Genomic DNA, 23,365 nt, shown 5'->3' on the forward strand with positions numbered 1-23,365 from the left:
GAAGTATTGGGATATCCTGCCCCCCACTGGTGTAACAGGGAAGCGGCTACTGGCACTTAGAGGAATCCCTTCCCTGGCGCTCTTGCCTTCCTCTAGAGGATGATCGAGAGAAAGAAAATGACTGGCCTTATCATTGAGAATATTGCGGACTGTAAGATTGAGAAGGCTGCGAGTAAGAGGAATAGCGATGTTGCTGGTATCCGCCTCTATATGATGAAAAACCTCTACCTCTCGCCCCATGCAAAGGGACTTTGTGGTATTGAAGAGTCCCAAGGGACTTTGCAGTATCCGTATTTTTCTTTGTCTTGCAGCGCATCGTCAATGTGTTTCCAAAAGAGCATTTCACCATCGAAGGGAAGATCCAGGTTCTTGTTCTGGACTTCAGGCTGGAACCAAGTGGCACGAAGCCAGCCTTGTCTTCGAAGGACTGCTGCCCCTGCGAGAGAGCGGAAAGCTGTAGTGGCAATGTTCATTGCACAGTCAATTTTTTCAGAAGATTGTTCTTTCTCCCTCCTGTAAGACCTTTTAGCTTCGGCTTTAGCTTCTTCGGGCAGCTGGTCCAGATACGGAGACAGATCACACCACATCTGGCGATCATATCGTCCAAGAATAGCTAAGGCATTGGCCACTCTGACCAGGAGGCTGGACATGGAAGAGAACCTCTTCCCAGCATTATCCAACCTTCTTCCCTCTTTATCAGGTGGCGTGGTAAGAGGTGCCGCTGGATTTCCTCTGGGCCGCTTGTGAAATCACAGAATCCGGTTTCGGCTGACTGACTAGACAAGCGGGGCTTTCATCCTGAGCTTTGTACTTCTTTTCCAGACGAGGATGCACAGGCATGACAGTGGCCGGCGACTTCATAACTTTTATCCCCTCATCCTAAACATGGCCCACGATAGGGATAGAGCGAACCGACTTCCTGTGTGGTTCTTTGAAGTCATACAAAAACATTCCGACTGCACTGATGGAATGGGCAGAGCAAAACGTTTAGAAGCCCTCTCCATTAAATTGTGAAAGCCTCCAATATCAGCTGGAGGAGAATCCACCTGAGCAGGAACGGGAGAGGAATAATGTAGTCATCCCATTCCCTGTCCTGGTCAGGAATTGTTATAGTGCCTTAGTCATCCTCAGATGTATCATCCTGGACTGTGACCACTTTCAGTTGAGGCTCTGGTAACTCCGGCATTGGAATCTGAGGAGGCTGAGGTGTAACCGAACGAGCCAGTGGAGTTTGAAGCACTTGCCCTGTTTCTTGGCCAGAGGACTGAGTTGGAAACCTCTTCCTGTAATCCGCAAGCATGAATTGCAGGTCTGTGATGAGAGAAAATGGCATGCAGACCATGTCCTGCTGAAATTGATCCTGGGATCTGGATTGTGGCACATACTGTTGCTGCTCCATGTAATACTCCTCCGAGTCCGAGTCCTGATATTTAACATGCAGCTGAGATGGGCTATCTGCATCACCATAAGGACCGTCATTGTCTTCGGAAAACTCCTCTTCCAAAAGAAGAGCAGGAGGTAGGGGTGTGACTTTCCTTGGAGAAGTAATTTCTGAAGTAATGCATCGTCTTCATATAGAAATTGCCACATTTTGAATCGTTGACGAAGTTTGACCATCGACGAGGAAAGATCCACCGTCTACGGGACCGCCGTCGAGACTGTTGTCACTATCAGGCTGGAAGTTGTTGACGTCGTCGTTGCCGTCGTCATTGCCATCGACGTGGTCGCCGTCGACACCATTACCGTCGTCAACCTCGTCGACGTGGAAGTTGTCAAAGTCGACGTAGACAGGATAAAAGGTACCTCTAAGTGGGCGTTGTCTAAGTCATCCTCGTTGACGGAGCCAATGGAGACAAGGAAACTCTCGTCGACGAGCCCGTCGACGGAGACAAAGTCGAAGGCCGGTAAGGTTTTTGAAGCCATCATCGAAGGTATTGAAACCGGTGTCAGCGAACTTTTCTGTCAGCTTTACCCTCAGGCGGGACAGAAGCTGGTTTTTTGAAGGTTTAAGGCTTCTCAGAAGGCAGAGAAGAAGCAGAAGACCCATGGCTTGTCTTCTTCACAGGTGCCACATCAACAGCCAGTCCTTCCCTCACCTTTACACCTCGGAGATTTGATGGGACTACGCCTGTCAGACCTATCAGAGGTCTTTTGTAAGGCTTTGGAATGGTAGGTCTAAAGAAGTAGAAAGCAAAGACCTACCCCTTTTATGTGATCTACTTGACGAAGTCGCGGATGAGGCATCATCACTGTCAATCGACACAGGATCTTTTCGTGACTTTAATTTTTGAAGCCAAGTGAGTAGACGTCCATCACGGTCACGCAAGGTCTTAGTTGAGAATGTCCAACAGATCTTGCAGTCAGTAGCTTTATGGTCCGGAAACAAACAATAAATACAGTCTTTATGTTTGTCCTGCACATAAAGTCTCTTTTTGGAGCAGGTGGCACAAGCCTTGAAAAGAGCTTTCTTCTCCTTGTCAGACATGATGAAGATTCTTGAAGAGTTGAGATGAAAAAAAATTGTTGTAGAAGAACAAAACTGAGCAGAGCTTAGTGGAGACTCCCTTGCACAATGTGCGGTAGAAAATCTGAGGCTCTGAGGTTCTCTCAGGAAGGTTCTATGGGGTGAGGCTGTTCTGATTGGCTGTTCATTCTGTTTGGTCTCTTTTGCTAAAAAAAGTGGATATGCTATAAAATGAGATGGGGCGTAGGCCTTTTTCTTTTGTTATACCTATTTTTATGGTAGTTTTTATTTACTGGGGACTTTTATCCCGACGACGGGGAATGATACAAGCTATGGGAATCTATGAAAGTTCCATTACTGGAGTAACATAAGGATTCTGCTTTACTTGCAATTATTTCCACAGATTGCCACTGTAGATAAGATTTGTTGGTTCCAGCTGAGGACTTTTAGACAGATTTTACAATCATTCTACTGTATAGCAGCTGTTCTTGCCTTATTGATCTCGTGGCTTAAATATGGTAACCTCTATTTAGATATTCCAAAGCGTGCATTAAACAAGCCTGAGAGTAAAGTTTGACTACAAGCATGCTCGTGAACCGATCTTAATCTCAATTTGTCTGTGTCTCCGGAGCCATGCACACTTTACACTCACTTCCAGTCAGGAGACTCTGTGGTCTCCAACAAGCCTTGTACGAAATATGCTGTCCCTTGTGTGTTTTTGTAAATACAACCTCTCTGGTAAAGTACACTCTTTGCCCCATTTAGAGCCCCAATGCGCATCACAGTAAGGCCACCTATTATCATTTCTGAGTATGCAGAATTAGAATAAGTTACACCTGGTCATCAGAAAAGTTTGTAACATATTGAAGGTACACATCTCGTCTGTGTCAAGATGCCTTCTACGGAGACTGTTGCACACTATACAGCTCTAATAACATAACAACAAAGCCAGCACAAGGTACAATAACATTTGTACCAAGCTTACGCATAAAAAGCTCAGAATTCTTAAGAAGGCACGAGGAGGTGTGTCACTCGAGGCAGTGTTTTCTAGTAATGTTTAAGATGGGGTTCCAGGTATGTTAAAATGAGTAGTTTACAAGAAATAAGTAGAAAGCAAAGATAGTTCTGATTGCCATTTTAAAAGTAAACATAAGCATATGTAATGCTTGCACTTCATAAATTATCCATACACATGGTTACAAAAACTGGTGTATATCGGCTTTGTACAAGAACCTTCGACATGCATGTTGTACACCTGAGGGTTAGATGTCAGAATATCGTTAGCAAAAATATCGTGTCAGAGAAATATTGATTCCTAAATATTTTTTTACAAAAATAGGATCCTGATGGGTGTAGATTTTCTATTATCAGCTTCAACAGGGCAAATGTTTTGTTAACTACATTTAGGACCAGTGGCAGCTGCTCCTACAAATCGGTAGGGGGGTGAGGTTGGGGGAGGTGTAAAGATTATAAGATCACTGGCCAGCCGCCTTTGTCCTCTACGTCTTCTTTTACTGGCTTCTCTGCTACCAGGAAGCAGGAAGCACATGTTCTCCCTAAGCCAATCACAACGCTGCAATGCAGCATTGTGATTGGTCTGAGCCATGGCTCGACGCTCAAACAGGTGAAGCAGCCTGGGTGGAGAACGTGCAAAGTGTGCATGAATGTTTGGTCGGTTCGAGAATGCCAGCCAAACATTCATGCGCACTTACAAAGTGTGCTCACCACTCCCCCTGCTCCTGTCGTCAGACCAACCCCGCAGGCCTCGCAAAACTGCCTCAGCACGGAAAAATAAAATGATAATAACCATTTAATGTTTCTGATTTTTGCAGTGCTGAAAGGCAGTGGGGTGATGCTCCTCCGCCTTAGTGGACGAGCCGCCCCTGTTTAGGATACAATATTTCGGTCACATAACATTTTAGTTACGATAGTCTGGTACCATACCACATAAATGTTACATAGAAATGCATCTGAATGGACAAAAAGGGTAGAATAACACACATTGGTTACGTTAATAAGCTTTTAAACCTTTACACACCAAATTGTACACCTTTGGGAGCATGAGACCAATTAGAACGTCCAATTCATTGTTCTGTATTGCACATTCTTCCTACGGGTCACAGTGAGCATTGCACACTAGCTTTCATTTTGGCAAATGTAATAAGAAGCTCAAGAAAATGTCTCTGAACACATCAGTGTGATCAGGCAAGTAAGCCCAATTTGCAAACGCTTGCCATAATTAAGCCAGTGTGGTTTTCAAAACATTCCAAGCGCTTTAATAACAAAGGACTGGTTTTCAGGTCACAAAGGTGGCATCTCATTTGCTAAATGCACTACTCAGCCTATTCTAGGAAATGGCCACAATGCACAGAGGACTAACATCACTGTAAACAAATTATGCTGCCTATAGAAGAGACATCAAGCTTACAAAAGGCATTCAATACCTCCTGGTAGATGGCACATACCTTATGGCAAATGGATCATGAACAATACATTTTCCAGATGACACGTTTAAAAATTAATAAATATAGCTTCGAAGGAGCAGACCACAATACAAAACACCTGGTTTCAAAATGAATCCACAGTACAGTCACAGACATAGCAGCATGATTTAAGAGTACACAGTGTTTCCGTCTTCCTTCAATCAGAAATGTGTAAAATCTGAAAATACATGAACAAGTACAAAAGGAGTGCATCTCAGAAATTTAGTGCACTTTTGGTAAACATCAGGAGTTTGTTACAGACTTTTCCTTCGTCTCTTTTCTCTTTTCCTCTAGAACGCAGCGGAAAATTGTTTTCAAGGTGTCATGTACAAAGGGCCAAGTTTCCGAATCCGAAGAAACCTAGTAAACAAAAAACAAAAACAAATGTGATATAGTCTGTGACATTTCTATAAAATGTATAGTACGTGTATTTCAATAGTATAGCTTTATATACATATTCATAACTTCTGGTCCTCAACTCCATGATATGTTTCAATGTTCGTTTTCCCTCAGAAATGGAAGTTCACTACTTCCCTGGCACTATTAACATCTTGGAGCTGGGTTTACATAACCGTTCATGGTTAAATGGTAGCCACTTACGATTAAGAATGTGAACATAACCGTAGTATGCCATTATTAAGGCAAGTTGTTTACAACTAATGGTTTTGACAGGCGTTTATTTTTTCTAAATTCGTGACAGATTTTTCATACATATTTGCACCAAAATTGACTCACAAACATATGGTACGGACCGGTGTACAATGATGGAGCATGGAAGCAGTGCGTATATATTTTTTTACAAAGTACATCCTAAATGGACTACAAACCGGTGGTGGCTGGTGATCTTTCAAAGTGGTGCGATGTAATACGTGACCCGAATCCAGAGTAAAAGTCAAACGAGCAAGCCCAACTTCTCACTCAAATGCTCACTCATTTTCTCACTTACAAGCTCACACCTGTTGTCTCGTGCACACTGAACTCGTGTTCACTCACTGTTTTGTTCACACATACTCACAGCCTCAATCATATTGGGTAAGACACATTGTCCCATTCAGATACTATTTCACACACTGCCTGACTCACTGTGTTGCTCATGCTCACACACTGTCTCATTCACACACTCCTAAAGTTACTCACATGCTCACAAACTGACTAACACGCTCACTTACTCTGATGCTCATTCACTGTCTCATTTATATAGTACACTTTACATCCTCTCTGCCATGCACAATAGCACACGGTCTCAGTCATACGCTGCCCCACTCACATGCTCACCAGCTGTCTCACTCACATGCACACGCATGGCTAGTCTCACTAGCATACTCATACATTATCTCACTCAACTGTTCACTCTCACTCAGACATGCACACACACATCGTCCTGCTGCACCACACACACAACTTTCAAAGAAACTGTTTTTTTTACTTACCCCTCTGTCTGCCTGGAACCCACTTCAGCTCCTCAGAATGTTAAGATGCATCTTTTAGTGAGGGTGATTTTGACATTCTGTGTTTGAAAATACCACTTTTAGAAAGTGGGTATTTTCTTGCTTAGCCGTCCAGTGTGGCTCAGGTAGGCTTATCGACCGCCAGAGAACAAATGATTTTGCTGTATAACTATTGGGGCCCAGACCACATTACTTTAGATCACTTTTGGATCTCAAGAGGAACCTCTGCCAACGAGAAGAGCTGGAGAAACTGGAGGAGGAGTACATCCCTGTTGCTGTGTGCTGTCTGGGGTTGGCCTGCAGTGATGTTTCTGCCAAGGAGAGGAACTGTGTGTGCATTCTGCTTGAGAAAGTATCTCCAAGGGCTTGAAGTGGAACTTGCCCCCTGTTCAAGAGGTCTCAGGAACAGCAAAGACCTCACCATCCTTCTGGGCACCGTCTCTGGTTCCACTGGTTCCAGTCGCCGCAGAAGAAAAGAGCAGCCGAGTCCATCACCGAGTCCGTTGCAGACTCCGTGTCCTGAAGGCACCGCAGAGAGCAGCGCCTCGCTTCGCAACGCAACCCTGGCCTCACCGACACCGTCAATGATCCGCTGCTTGTACCACGTCCTGTGGGCACCACAATCCGCACCGCTTTTCTACACGATGCATAGATGTCACCAACTCCGTCCCTGCCTGACTCAAACATCAACCAGCTCTGTCGCCACACCGTGACCTGCCAGCACCGCATCAAGCACCGTCTCACCCTGCAACGCAAGCCTTGGTCTCACCGACTCCGTCAACGAGCCGCTGCCTGCACTGTGCAGTGAACATATCGCACACTGCAACGCTTCCATCTCACATCGCAACCATGAAGGTTGCCCCGACCGACTTGCATCAGCACTTTGGCCGCAATAAGAAAGATACTGTCTCTGAGTATGTCGACGCTTTATCTGACCCATACCGATGCCGGTGGCTGGAATTGTTAGACTCTGTCGTGATCAGTATTGCGGTAGCCCTGAACAGAGCTACTGAGCCGGAGGAACTATTTTTTTACATTATTCCGGCAAGTTAAAGGTTATTTTGCACAGTATCCATTTTTACAGTATTGTATGTTGGATTTTTGTAGTTTTTGGTCTTGTTGGTTAAGATAAAGTTTTGCTTATTTTTCTTAACTGGTGTGGTGGCGATTTGCAGTGTTTTCACTGTATTACTGTATGCATGCACAGATGCTTTACACACTGCCTCTGAGATAAGCCTGTCTGCTACTGCCAAGCTACCAAGGGGGTGAGCAGGGGTTATTTTAGAAGCGTATCCGCTTACCCTGACTGGAAAGAAGGATCTCTACTTGGACAAAAGTACCTACCTCTGCCAACTAGAGACCCTCATTTCTAACAGAATCCATGATTAAAGAGCATTAGAAAAAAGTTAATCAAAGTCAATTTTAACTCTTATAACCCCAATTAACCATGCTGAAAGAGTGGTACCCATATTATGTGTAGAATGCACTGGACAACATATTCTAGGAATAGTATTATTAGACCGTGTAGGAGTTGAAGAGATTGGAGTAGAGATTAGCAGAGTATGGTCATTACTTTTGATGCTTCATTACACTTCGTAGAGATACCTAATGGAATTTGTGTGAGATTACTTACTACAGAAAGCTTCTGAGGAGTATAGGCCAGAGGCATATCTACAGTTGGTACAATAGTTGGAGTGGCACCAGGGCCCAAGGATGTGATGGACCTATTGCACCTCAATAATCTCTGTTGTTTTACTATCTGACATGGGAAGAGTGGTCCTTTGTCCTTAATTCCAATGCCACCTTTGCAACGACACTGTCAAGGCCCAAAATCTAAAATCTCCATTCCTCCACATAGTCTCATGACTGCATCCTCCCTTCCCGTTTCACTTTCCTCAGTCTAATTAGGATAAACAAAGAAAACAGCACACAGAAGGATTCCCCTCTGAAGGCACTGGCCACCTTGACCCATTATGCCCAAGAAACCTGTGCCTGCACATCTTGCATTATACTAAAAACCCATCCTAGTGCCCAAAGCATAAATTTAGCCTTCATTCCTTCCTGCGAATTTCAAGTCATCAAAGTGAAACTGGATCATCAAACAAACAAATTCAAGTCCTTCAGAACACACTTGACAACTCTAAGCCTCACAAAACCCTTCCTCATTGGCTCACCTAACACACACATATCTCTGAGCCACTTATACACACCCCTCTCCATGTTTCATGATCGTCCTCTCATGGAGGTTAACACTCTCAACACAACATTCTCCCAACTCAGCACAACACTCTCAAAAAGCAGACTTCACCACCTCAAGAACCAGATGAGAAAAACAAAATCCGAAATCTATCTACCCAAGCAACCTCAGAAATATCACAGTAGCTTACACTAGAGAACCGCCACCCATGCATCACATCAATGGCACTCTCCTAAACTGTATGCCAGCAGCTTCTAATGCCACCCCTGTATCTGCCCTCATACTGGACTATGATCTGCACACTCTGGCTCTGATGGATAAATGGTTTAAGTCCATCCTCCACATCATATATTAGTCTCCAGATTACACTATTTACCTCAACAGATCTGAAAAAGTAGAGAGAGAGTTGGCACTCGTACACAACATTGTACCTTCTCTAAACACAAACACGGTGCCAACTTGGACCTGATCCTCGCTAAGAAGAACCTACTTCACTTCTCACACCCCATTCACGAGGAATGGCCAGATCAACTCCTCATCACCTTCAAAGTGTATACCTCTACATACCTCACCAAACACCAGAATTGTAATCTCTAGAGACCTCATACTAATTGGCAAAAACATCACTGACTCGTTAACCCATCTGGTCAAACAATCAGCAGAACTCCGGGACAATCCTTCCAAGTTTGTAAAGTGATATGGCAAGGAGAATTCCACCAGCCTAAAAAAATCAAAATGCCTAAGCTAACCTCAAACTGGTACAATGGTGATGTGACACGTTGCATAAAAACCTAAGAGCACCCAAAGAGGTTGGAGAAAATCTGCTACCTCTGCCCAATTACTCAAACTCAAAACAGGCAGGGAATTCTATAAATAGATTATATACAAAGCTTGATCCTACTACTTGAGAATAAAACTTGTACATGCTACAAACAGATCGTACAGTATCAAACTACAGAGGGTGCACTACCTTGCATCACCAAATTCAAATACAATTACCTATCCTCCCACTTCTGTAATAAAATCATGACGGTTAAACAAGAAGGAAAGTCCTGTGATCCCTGAGAATACCTTCACCCCATTACCATGGATATGCTTGAGCGATCTCAAACATAAAGCCACTGAACCTTGGTTCAGCTTTCTTACAAACTTCTTCAGCCAAAGATCACTCCAACATCCTTTCCCATCTCCTATCCCTGGCTACAAATCATCAAATTATTCAAGGCTGTCTCACAGATTGCCTCAAAATAGAGCACCTGATTCAACTGTTTAAAAAAAGCCAGACACCATTGAGCGAAGACAGTGATTTGGGTTTTTCTACCCCTGTACCCTGACCCTGTATTACTGTTTTTTTTACACTGTATATTTTAAGCAACTTACTACTGTGTAATAATAAGCATTGCAGATAACAGCCCTGAGAGAGCCCTAGGGGTGGTAGCCCCATCTACATTCGTGTCAATAATGTCTTTCTTTCAAGCTTTATGTATACTTGCAATGTCAAGCAGTTATATATGTCTCTCTGATATGTACAATGCCTGCTGTTATAAAAATAAAAATAAAAACAGGTCTAAAAAAAAAAAAGCCGGTCACCAAACAATATTGTACTTAAAAGCGACAGCCCTACCATACATACCTACCCCATCTTCTTAAAGATCCTTTAAAAACATGTAGCCAGCTAGTGAGTTTAATACATTACAAACTATCATGTCCTATGTGATTGCCAATTTTTCTTACATATTTCCTGCCTTCAAGTTTTTACAACCTGGCGGCCGTTTTTGATACTGTTCATCTCTATACCTCACTCAAAATCTTAAAAAGAGAATGGACATGGAAGGAGCGGTAGTAAAATGGTTCAGATCCTACTCCTCTGCCAGAGGTGGAAAGAGCCAATTAATACATATTCGTTCAAGATTTGAGACTTCGGCAGGAAAACCCTATCCATTGACAGAACAGATTGAAGCCATCTGTAAACTTCCACATCCAGTACCTGTCTCACAGGTATGAACCATCTGTGGTATTATGGGGGTACTAAAACAGTGATATCTGCGGTGAAACCTCTGCAAAACTATCCTCAAATGATCACCTCTAGGTCTGTTCAATGGTCTCTAGAACCAGACATGCATTTGTACATGCATGCCTGCCTTCCTGATTACACAACAAATGCTTACCTGTATTGTTCCGAATGACACAAATGTGTCTTTGGAGTAGTGGTGCAAAATCATGATTATCTAAAAAAGCCTATAACACACTACTCCTCTGATTTAGACCCTGTAGCGATGAGGCTCCCTGTGCCCACCTAGTAAAAGCTTCTGATTTTTTTTTATTGAGTTCTACTTTGATTGTGGATGTTCCTCATTCGGTTGTTGCTATGCTCCTCACTACCAGGACCCAATATAGGCAGGTTGTCCCAATACAGATTCGCATTGTTACCCTAAACCTTGAACCTCTAATGCCCACCAGTGAGAAGGGAGAATCCCACGACTGTCTTGTTGTACCTGAATATGTGACAAAGCCCCCATACTGATCTTACAGGTGCTCCTGTGACAAATAGTGGATGGAGCATGTCCTAGAAATGATCAAGGCAAGCTTCGAGTCGGATAGGCTAAGTGTATTATATATCAGGTTGTTGTGAGCCACCGCCTACCCAATGTGAGAACCGCCCAGGTTTTTGCGATCGTTCTCCTTTCCACAGCTTGTATCCTTGCTAAGTAAAAGACTAACAGTATTCACAGACTCAAAGCATGCATTCGGAGACTCGTATAACTTTGGTCTTCTCTGGCTCATAGGGGTTTCCTAAGTTCTGCCAGCAAACAAGATAAAAATGGCCAGTGCCTGAGTGTACAGGCACCACCATAGAAGATACTGAAGGCATTCATTATTTCTACCGCCCCAAAGATTACTTTTTGTTAAATATTATTCATCTTGCTTACTAAGGCGGTAGACAGCTCCGTAAACGTAGAGATCCATATTACTGGAGCATCTTTGTGGACCAAAGTCAGTGTGACACAGTTCTGGATACTAAATATGACTATGTTATGCCCTCTGAAAACTGTTTTCCCACTGGCCAGCTGTTTCTAAGCACCGTTCACGAAAGGAGAATGCTCATTTCATTTGCAGCAAGTACACTTATTACAAGTTACTCCAAGATGAGGCGAGGTTTGTTAAATTGGATATGTGTACCGGTTTTCAAACACTCTGCTAAGCATCACCTTCCATAACTAGCAAATGAAGTGAAGTGTCCAAGACAAAAACTGTTTTTTCCATTTTGTTTCCTAATTATGGTGTAGGTCAGGCTATTTTCAAAAGGAGACAGAATCTTTCAAATACTACAGGAAATCACCAACTCCACATCTGTATCTGTAGGCCTGATAACTGATTAGTAAGGCACCCGGAAGGCCCTTAAGTAACACTTCTCTCAGAATCTACAAGCAAACAGATCACATCAACATTAGCGTGAAAAAACTAAATGAAATTAAAAGAGCATAATACATGTACTGAAGTATAATCTGGTCTTGGATACCTGGGAAGTGGGGAATGAAGAGTTCTGGGATTATATTAGCAATACCTCTTATCATGCTAACCATATATGCTTTGATGAAGCTAAGCTAATTCATAATTCACTGAATTTGCAGAAATAAAGGCATTGCCCCTTATCCACTTGATATTTCTCATGATGCTAACAGTTATGCTGAGATCAAAATGAATGTAATGACATTGAACTATATGTTTAAATGATTAGATAAAATGCTATTGATTTGTTACAAAGTTTTCAGCTATGGGCGAAAAAGGAACGAATTTGTGAAATTGTATTTACACCTGCTTAAAGTACTACCAGAGAGCCTTTGCATTATTGCACATTAACATGCATTTTAAATGCACTGCCATCTTGTATTTCAGTGTTGTACATTGCACATTCAACCAGACTGATCGTGTAAGCATAGCCTCGTTTTGAAATTGGAACAGACAATCAAGGAATGAAAGAATTAGTGAAGTCAGTTTTCTTCTGTACCCCACTATATGGAAATTCTGATGTCTTCTCATATTCTTCTGATGAAAAGAGATAGGCCAAAGATCAGTCGGAGAATGGATCACTTGAAACTACAGCACCAGGGTTTCTTGGTTTTTGGTGACCTTCTTAAAAAACCCTCATACACGCACGTAAGCGATGTGGTGGTATATCTTGGTTCTCCACCAAATTACATAGCGTAGGTGCATCATTGAGGCCAGTAGTACCTCTAAAGTCTTGCAAAATCACTTCCTTCACGGGTTTAAGAGAAAGTTTCTCCGTCGCCAGCTATGCGGGACTTCCCTGCTTGTGCTGTCTCTGCCCCCAGAAGTACGCAAGACTTTAGAGGTACTACTGGCCTCAATTTAAAGAGAGTGGAGAATCTAACCACCTCTGTGCTACACAAAACATGTGAGTACACATTTTTTATTTCTATCTCGGGCCTGAAGAAAGCCCCATAGACCCGGCTGGGCACAGTGGGGCTGAAACATGTTGGCCAACCTTTATGTATAGAGGATCCAGTAACGCGATCCAAATCTACACAATATAATTCTTTTAATAATTCTTGAATCACTTTATTTTAATGAAATATTTTTTGTGATGATCCAAGGATTTTTAAACTCACTACTATTTTTTGGAGCACTATTTTCTGGACACTACTACTCATCCAGTGGTTACCTCCGGGTGGAGGTTGCATACAACTAGAAAAACCCTATGATGATGCACCCACGCTACGTAATTTGGTGGAGAACCAAGATATACCACCACATTGCTTACGTGCGTGTATGAGAGTTTTTTAAGAAGGTCACCAAAAACCAAGAAACCCTGGTGCTGTAGTTTCAAGTGATCCATTCTCCGACTGATCTTTGATTATACAGCCTGGAGGCTGAATGGATCCATACTTCTGCCTCCCTTACCCTGATTGGTGGAAAAGAGATAGGCACCTGCTTGTTAGCAACTATCCTGAGTCTCATTTTCAGTCATGTGTTCTATTCTATGCTTTCTGCTTTATAGAAAATATATAAAAGATGGAAATGATTAACATGAATTTAGCATTATATGCTCCAACTGCTCAGATAGCAAAGTGCTGGTCCATTCACAATCACATTGCAAATTTGTACTTAGATCATTTTTGTATGTGCTTGATTTTTGCATTAAACATGTATTAGAGTTCAATGGGCTTCCCAATTTTGTTTGTTATTCTTTAATGCCTTCCTCATGGGGTGTATGGGGTTTCATCAAATGTGTTCAACCAAGCAGCAGACAAATGTGTACAGAAGCCACAAGTGAACAAATTAGGAGTTCTAGAAAAAAGAAATTCTAAAAAAGAAACTAGTGCCTCGTATATCTCTAGCAATAAAGTAGGGACATCACCTACCTCCCATTAGAGTCTGGAATGATTAGTTAATATTGCAGCACTAACCAAAGTTGAGGGACGACAGAAAGCTAACAGAAGCTGGGATTCAAAATTTAAATCATCCAATGTAAAAATCAAGAAAGTCATGGCCACTTTCAATCTTTTACTCATGGAAGACGTGTGAAGTGGCCATGATTTAGAAAATAATTGAGATTTGTCAATCATTGAAGAGATTACACGCTTTTAGTAAGGAGAAGGCATTAGGGATACATAAATGTAAGACTAAATGCATGGCCATGAGGTACCAAATTGTCTAGGGCCTTGGAATTCAACTATCTTTGCAGCTCACCGATAAAACTCTGATTGCTAAGGGAATTTCCATATTAACACACATAACTGGCGCAAGAAAGAGTTGGGGAGAATCATTTTTCCTACCCTAAAGGTGTACTGATATAAAGCCTTGCTAGTGGTGACTTTTAATCCTGTGATAAACGGTAATGTAAACCTTGCGGGTCTTAACTGTTATAGACAATTCCCTCCTAAAATGGTAAACTAATCTCCCTGTCCGGATCCTTCCGCTTCCAGTATATTGTGATCTTTTTATGACACTATTGCCCAAATATAATGCTTGAAACCAATTTTGGGTTATAATCTGGACTCCGCCTGCCTAAAGTTCTTATATATCTGCTGTTACAGATCTTTTCAGAAGACCACCATATAGCACATTTATCCTGGATTAAGCATATCAGAATCATTTTATTGCATCTCATGCAGGGGGATTTTTGTTGAATCCTGGCAGCAAATAAATTAAAATCAAAAAAACATTTAGCCATATCTCAGCTCTCCATCTGGAAAATGCATCCATATAGAATGTAAATGATCTATACTATAGTGTGCCCTGGGTTCGGCTAAGGGAATCTCTTCTATTGCTTCTTGCACGATTGTGAGGTTGCTTAAAAAATGTGGAATGCCAGATTGTTTTCTACGAGTTCCAGCCGAAACTGACACATTCTCCAATGAGACAATAAACAGTATTTCTTCCATTTCCAGCTACTGCTACATTGTGGTTAGAATATATGTACATTTCCTAGTTTTAAAAATATTTAAAAGATTATCGAGAGCTCATTTAACTAGAAAAGCTTTAAGCCTATTTTTACTGGGAATAACGCACTGCTATGATATGTTTTCTCTGTGTTTTGTTTGTTACTTGATTGTATAATGTAATGTAAGGTGGATATGTAGAGCACTGCTTTTCACCCGCAAGGATATCCAGCACTGAGTAGGTATGTGGTGAAGCTGCACATAAATATAGGCTGTCTCGATTGTCCCGCAAGAAGACTAATTGAAAAAGCAGGTCTTCAGCTTCTTGTGGAATTCAAGAAGTGAGGAGAAGGTTGAGGCGGTTGTTCCATGATTTGGCAGCTTAGTAGGAGAATGATCCAACTCTTGTTCAGCGTCTGTAGATGCAGGATGTGTGTGAGAGTGATGTGGAGTAAAGTTGTCTGGTGGGCTGGTGGAAGGAATGCCGGTGACTGAGGTATGCATACATCAAGGCCCTAAGTGGTCAAGGTTATGCCCAGGCATCTGTCCCTCGCTCGCTGTACCACATGATTCAAACCATACCGCACTTGGGAGGCTTCAAAAGGCTTAAAGCAGTCTAGGATGTTCACCTTTGGAGAGGTACCTTGCCTGGTGTTCAGGATAGATTGTTCCCATGAGAAACAGTGTCAGTACTGGTTTGCATAAGTCTTTCTTGAGTGGCACAATGGGTGAAAAACAATGGGCTGCCAGTGGTTTAGACAATTTGCAAGTATTCCTTTCATCACCTTTTGTGAATCTGATCAAACACCAAGGTTGAAATGCATATGACCACGGATCTTAGTCTAGACATTGTCACAAAGTTAACCATGTTATGAGCATTTCATTAAACTGAAACTGCACTCCAAATACCTTGACCTTGAAAGTGAAGGTACAGTTTTTCCGGCAAAGCTCCGACATGGGTATCGGGATAGGCTTAGTTTTGATCGCCAAGTGCCAAATGCATTAATTAAATCACTGATTACGAGTAAGGGTAACACAGGGATGACAAATGTGTTTGAACTCTGAAAACATTAACCTTGGGAGGGTGGAAAAAATATATATTGGCATTGTTGAGGGGCAAAGTTGGTCCCAGGGCAGTTAGACTGAATGACCAGAAAAGAATGGAGAACATTAGCATTGTCCTAAGGGAGCAAGAACATGAATGGATTGACACCCTATAGCGCAATAAAGAATCGAGGCAGAGAAAACCTGGCCTTAAAATTGTACCCAACATATTTCCAAGCTGAATTCCGGTTGAAACTCCCTTTTAGGTCTCGCCTGTGACAGCAAATGCGCTCTCACCTGTGAGAGATATTGTATACAACAAGGGGTGTGCAGCTTGCTATTATTTAAGATTTGTTGACTTCATTTTCACTCTTATTTGCTGCCCTCAATTGGCCATCACATACAGGCACAATGGCTTCTTATGTTAGCTGGAGAATGGACCAAGAACTAATTGCTTCAGCTTGATTGCAGTCCTTCCGCCGATAGCAGAATGATTGAGGTACTACTTTAATTTATTCCTCATCCCTGTCGTCCTGGTTGAACCTCTTGCCATTTGTAGCTATGTTTAATTGTGTGGTACGCACTTCAAAGAAGCCCTTTTCTCATTTGAAATGGAAGTCTGTGACAACAGATGTTATATGCTCCTATTGTGACAGCAGATTTTATCTGCTTCTAAATATATTTTCACTGAGACATGGATGCAATTCCTTCTTTATGTCATAGGATTTTTTGCCAAAGGTCCAATATTTTTAGGTCGAACCTAGGCAGCGCACATGCGCTGTCTGCAAGACCTGTAGTATTCAGTAAAGGAGGTAGATCCCTCCTGCTACTTACCATTTGTTCAGCGCAGTGTCAGTCTTTTTTGCTGCCTTGTAACTGGTTTAGGCAGCCAAAATCACTCCCGTTTTTTTTCCCCGAGCAACACCGACCAATAGATCTTTGTTACACTTACACAGCTCATCTGCTATTTGGGGGAACTCTTTTTTTTTGTTAATTGTATTGCTTTATGCTCATGTCAGTGCTCAACGCATATCTGTATTGCTGTCCATCGTGCCACCCGCTCCTGGACCCTTGTTTGTTATTTCGTTTTTTTTCAATATCGCTGTTTTGCTTACTTAGCATGGAGAGTCTGGTTTTAGTTTCTTGAACGTCATACAAGTGTGTGTTTAATTGATTAGTGTTACTACGCTGGTGGTCGTGTTCTACCTACTTCCTCATCACCGGGGGTAAAGCCAGTACGTAACACTGCATTGTGCACACAATACGCAAAACCCGCAGAAGCCATACGACATATCCATGTTATTTTACTATTATAAAAAAAGCTGCGTTTTGCTTTATATTATTAAACGTGTGTCCAAGAATTAGATATATTTTAATTTTAAGAAGGCGTGTTGCTCGCATAGCGAAATATAGTCTCTTTTTTGTCTCTATCAGACACAGGGCCATGTGTGCTTGGTAGCTGTCACCGACGCCTCTTTCACTTTCTGGTTCTGTGAGTCTCGGACATTGAGTAGTAATGGAGACGCTTTACCAAATTCCGGTGTGGCAGGGTATACTCAGACATGAGTCCCTTGCTCACTGCTCCATCAGGATTCAAGCAAGCCGGGCCGATGACGGCTGAAATGCCAGAAACCGGTCCCCGGAAGCTTGTCTCCTTTCTGGTGAAGAATTGGCTTGGTAGTTTGGTCTGCCCTGTTCCCATGATGCACTGGGCCAGGGACAGACTAATTTGCATATAGCCAGGTTCTGAGCTGGGATGGGGCAGTGAGCAAAATAACGGTGATGGATCAAGCCCTGATCTTTGGACTGGGTAAGAGTGGTCTGCTTAATTCAGACACTCTGTTCATCACCACCCCCTTTTCTGAATCGTTGTAACTGGTTTAGGCAGCCAAAATCACTCCCGTTTTTTTTCCCCGAGCAACACTGACCAATAGAGCTTTGTTACACTTACACAGCTCATCTGCTATTTGGGGGAACTCTTTTTTTTTTGTTAATTGTATTGCTTTATGCTCATGTCAGTGCTCAACGCATATCTGTATTGCTGTCCATCGTGCCACCCGCTCCTGGACCCTTGTTTGTTATTTCGTTTTTTTTCAATATCGCTGTTTTGCTTACTTAGCATGGAGAGTCTGGTTTTAGTTTCTTGAACATCATACAAGTGTGTGTTTAATTGGTTAGTGTTACTACGCTGGTGGTCGTGTTCTACCTACTTCCTCATCACCGGGGGTAAAGCCAGTACGTAACACTGCATTGTGCACACAATACGCAAAACTCGCAGAAGCCATACGACATATCCATGTTATTTTACTATTATAAAAAAAGCTGCGTTTTGCTTTATATTATTAAACCTGTGTCCAAGAATTAGATATATTTTAATTTTAAGAAGGCGTGTTTCTCGCATAGCGAAATATAGTCTCTTTTTTGTCTCTATCAGACACAGGGCCATGTGTGCTTGGTAGCTGGCACCGACGCCTCTTTCACTTTCTGGTTCTGTGAGTCTCGGACATTGAGTAGTAATGGAGACGCTTTACCGAATTCCGTTTGCGGTACTAGAATGCCCCAACATCAAGCTCAAGAAGCCGTCCTGGTTACACATGCCCTCCGCCATTAACGTATGTGCTCTGGTGGTTGTGTCCTACCTATTTCCTCCTCACCGGGGATAAGTGCAGCACAACACTGCATGGTGCACGCAATACTCAAAAGCTCTGATCATACTTGGCAGGAGGTTGTTAAACAGGCGTACGACAGACTTTGACATGAATATAACTCACTGTGTACATAGTGCCGTGCTGTAAACCACAGCACAGCGGACAGACCATCTCGATACTTTGGGGGGATTTTTTTGCATTTTTTATTTAGCGCGAACTGGCACACATAATTATGTATGCTCTGCTTACCCTGGACTCTGCTCACACTCCTCAAGACCAAAGGCCTCTGCATGTGCTGCTGATAACGGACTACAGCTGTAGGCGAGCGCTGGCCAGTTGTGATTATTTTTCCTAATGAGCGTCTCATTCTGGGAACAGAGGCAGTTATCCACTCATATCGGCAGTGGGAGCAGTACAAAAATATTCCCCCGGGCTGGCATGCTTCCCGTGCGCCAGCATGGAAGGAGGACTGCAGGCAAGCAGTAGCCTCATATATGGAGCTGGCGGAGGGGGCTTCTTGGGCTGTTGAACTGCATGCACAGTCTCTGTGAGGCAGAACACGGGCAGGCAGTAGCTTAGCGTAAGGAGCCCGTGGACGCAGCTTTTGTTGATCTGGGAGCACTGGGCTGGATGAGGCAGGAAACAGACAGGCTGTAGGCTCACATAAGGAGCTGGTAGATTATGTGATTTGTCCAGAACCACAAGGTTTTGAGCCAAAGCCAGGGCTCAAACCTGGATCCCAAGTTCAAACGTCTGCAGCTCTGGCAGGCTATGTGGACAGAATTGTCAAATCACACCATATCTATCTGGCTCACCTCCTGCTTTCTTCTTACAAGTCATTGCTATTGGGTACATTAATTATACATTATGATTCTACCAAACGAATATAATTTCCATAAAGCACTAGGTTTAATATGCAGGTTCAGGGCTGAAAACATTGGTCACTACCTACACGGTTATATCTGGCAACAATGAGTAATCTTCAACCCTATTCCTCAGGATGTGGCTCGGACTGCTAGGGACCTTGTGTCCAATCTTAAAATTAGGGTTATTTTCACTGGAAAATCAGCAGTTTTACACTGCACAGCCTAACATTCTTATTTGCTAATCTATAACCCCTTAAACGTTCACCAAAACAACTGAGCCTTTAAATGCTATGTATTGTACATACAAATGCTTATTATTTTACTCGTTTTGGGGTTTGTGAGATAATCCTCCTTACATACTGCCCAAGTCAACCAATAGCAAAGCAATAACTTTTGTTTCTGCATTCCGTTACCAACCAATCTCATGGTGCCTCAAATTCAAATATTCTCTGATATGTGTTTCCACAGTAAATACTCGACGGGAGGCAACCAATATTAATCACACTGGGGGAGGAGCTTCGCGCGCATCCGAGATGGCCGCGTGAGCACAGGGCTCCCGAGGACCCTCGCTGCCTCCCGCATTTATCCTGGACAATATCCTGATTTGATGGAAGGTCATTGAAGACACAACCCGGCTGATGTACTAGCAGGTTTTTGGGTCAAAATCGGATGCAGGGTCCCTGAGTTTTGCCGTCTTGAAATTTGCGGTCTTCTCCATGGAACAGCCTGGACCTTGAGTTGTAGCAGTGCCCGGGTCGTAATTTAACAACAACGGCTTGAGGGGATCAGACCACAGCCTCACTTCACTTTCGGTTTCGTTTCTTCAGCGCACTGCCTCATATATGCGGTGTGTCTGTTGATCGGACGAGCCCCGATGCCAGCTCATTGAGTTTCGAGCGGGCGACTGTTTGGCTGTGGACTCCACTTGGCTCAACTTTGCCTCCTGTATTCCCGTGTGTGAATTTTAAGGAGCCATTTGGACCAGACCCCAAGCCTCCCTCCGGGGCACCCGACTCGCCATGACGGGCAAGCCTGAGGGTGAGAAACGGAAGGTCAAGACCACTATCCGTGGAGGTTCAACCCAGACGAATGTCATGGATCGCTATACACTTTCTAAAGGATCCCCTGGCGGCGCACCTAAGACCCGGGAGGAGGTTGTCGACGATCCTGCTGTGTTGGCGGACTTAACACTACAAGACGTGATGGGCGCCATTGCTGGTATTCAGTCTTCTATTGGCCAGCAGTATGAAACCTTGGCTCTGAAGTTGGACACAGTGGCTATTGACGTCAACCTCATTCGAACTGATCTGGCCAAGACGAATGAGAAAGTGAAGTCATTGGACCTGAAGACATCCAGCCTCACCACGGATGTGTCCGACTTGCAAACTGAAGTGCGCAATCTTAGATCTGCTAATGACTTTTTTGCTCGTCGCTTGGAGGATTTTGAAGGCCGTGCACGGCGCAATAACGTGCGTATTATTGGGGTCCCGGAAGATTCTAGATCACTCGCCACTGATCTTCGAGTGGAGGACCTCATTCTTAATCATCTTGCACCAAAGGGCCTGAGCAAATTCTTTGCTATCGAACGTGCGCACAGAGTGCCAGGGGGACAGGCGAAGCCCGGCCTTCCCCCCCCGTCCGATTATCGCACGGATCTTCAACTTTAGAGATCGCGACGCCATTTTGCAGGCGGCACGGACAAGCGGCCCTACGCAGTTCGAGAACGCCGCTGTGAATTTTTATCCGGACTTCTCACAATCGGTCCAGAAACAACGTATGGGATTTCAAGGTGTGAAACAGCGACTAAGAGACATGGAACTAAAATATGCTATGTTATTCCCGGCCCGACTGCGTGTTGAATATGACAATCGAACATTTTTCTTTGTCAGGCCTGAGGAAGCGAGTGATTGGTTGGACACTTTGCCGATTCGCCGTGCTGGCCAGGAACATGCTGGTGGTGCTGAAGGGGGACTGATGGACCAAGACTGATTATTGTGCCTGTGTCCGGAACACTATTCAACGTGACCAGCCGAAGCTCACTGACTTTTTTGATCATTCCATTCGTATCTTCGGAGGTAGCGGGGATGGCGGGACCCTTTCCTCCTCTGGGGTTTTCTTTGTGTAGATTAGTTCATTGTTTGTAATTGCTAGGGCGACAGGCACACTGCAAATTGGGGTGGCTTTTGAGTCGGTGCAGGGGTGCAGGGTCGGGGGGAGTTGTGTTGGGAACCTTGGGGGGAAGGAGGGACATGTTCTGGGATTGTTTGTCCTTTTTTCTTCAAGGCAAGGTACTTTCATTATCTTTGACATTGGTGTGATGCTCGTTTTGCGATGGGAGTTCATTGTGGCTCTGGATGGGGGGTTGAGGGTATTATCCTGGAATGTGAATGGGTTGGGTGATCGCATAAAGAGAGGGGTGGTTATGCAGCAGTTGCGGCGCCTTTCGCCTGATGTCGTTTTGCTACAAGAGACACACTTGATAGGAAACACTTGCCACACTCTTAATAGACGGGGTTATCGTCTTGCTGCCCATTCTGGATTTACATCTAGTTCTAGAGGAGTGGGTATTCAGCTTAGGGTTTCCCTCCCCCTCGAGGTTGACGATGTGATCCTTGATGCCAGGGGTCGATATGTTGCACTTGTCGGGCGGTGGGAGGGAAAACCGCTCTCGTTGGTGTCAGTTTATGTCCCCCCGGGCTTACAATCCACGACGTTTACGGACCTGGGGCGGATGGTTCTGGGTCTCCCGGAGGGTGTTTTGATACTGGGTGGTGATTTTAACTCATTCTGGCAAGATAGACTGCTATCCCCCCCTGAGATCTTCCTGCTGCGCAATCCTGGTTGGGTGACTTCCTGGAAACATTGGGCCTCATAGACTGTTGGAGACTAATGCATCCAGAGCAAACACAGTTTACTTTCCACTCAGGGAGCTCATGGTAGTCTTTCTAGATTAGATTATATCCTGATACCGGCGGCACTGTCCCCCTCGATTTGGGATGCATCATCCCAAATGCAAAAATCGCAATTTAAGGAATCTCTAAATTGAGATTCCTTAAATTGAGATTGCATTTAAGGAATCCCAAATTCAGATTCCTTAAATGCAGTGTAACAAAGTAAAAAAATAGGCGATTTCGCTAATAGGGGGAGCAAATTACCATGAAATTGAACTTCGTGGTATTTTGCAAAAACTTTCAAAAATGCACTTTTGTGCATTTTTCAAAGTTTCATGTTATGCACACACATGCCCTTAGGGAATGTGTGTGCGCAACATATGTGCACAGATTAATTTCAGGGGCGCAACAGGGTGTCCTTTGGACACCTCTGCACCCTTGAAATAGCATTTTCAATTTGCGATTCGCTAATTGCTAATCGCAAATTGAGAATGTCTTCCCATTCATTCCTATGGGCCTCTAGGCCCATAGGAATGAATGGGGAGGTATTCCTTAATTGCGACTCGCAATTTGCGAGTAGCAATTAAGGAATATTAAGAAATCACAATTTTTTTTAGCGATTTCTTCATGCATAGCATTTTGCTATTTCTTATTAGCGAATCCTTATTTTTCGCTAATAAGGAATCGCAAAATAGATGCTTGATGCAATTGTCCTTCAAAACGCCAATAGCTCTAACTCCCGCAAATGCGAGACCAATTTTTTTTTATACATGGTGAGATTAACTGCTTTGCTCAGATTTACAGGGGTGTTTGTGCCAAGTCATAACAAGCATTGGCAAAGCCAATAGCTCTAGCCTTTGCAAATATTGGCAACTACCTTTTGTTCATGCTGTACATATCCTAAGCTCCTGCGGACCTAG

At 43.4% G+C, this 23,365-nt stretch overlaps 1 protein-coding gene across 3 annotated transcripts in view; it reads right to left on the reverse strand.

The window, feature by feature from the left end:
- Positions 1-4,470: 4,470 nt before the first annotated feature.
- The window catches only part of PTPDC1 (protein tyrosine phosphatase domain containing 1), a 353,990-nt gene continuing 335,095 nt past the window's right edge, over positions 4,471-23,365 (reverse strand). For all 3 annotated transcript variants that reach the window (XM_078661619.1, XM_078661618.1, XM_078661617.1), the window contains one exon: positions 4,471-5,307. In XM_078661619.1, coding sequence (XP_078517745.1) covers positions 5,191-5,307 — 117 coding nt within the window. In that variant the 3' untranslated portion in view covers positions 4,471-5,190. The remainder of the gene's footprint in view (positions 5,308-23,365) is intronic.

The sequence above is a fragment of the Lissotriton helveticus genome, chromosome 9 (genome assembly GCF_964261635.1).
Source record: "Lissotriton helveticus chromosome 9, aLisHel1.1, whole genome shotgun sequence".
NCBI lineage: Eukaryota > Metazoa > Chordata > Amphibia > Caudata > Salamandridae > Lissotriton > Lissotriton helveticus.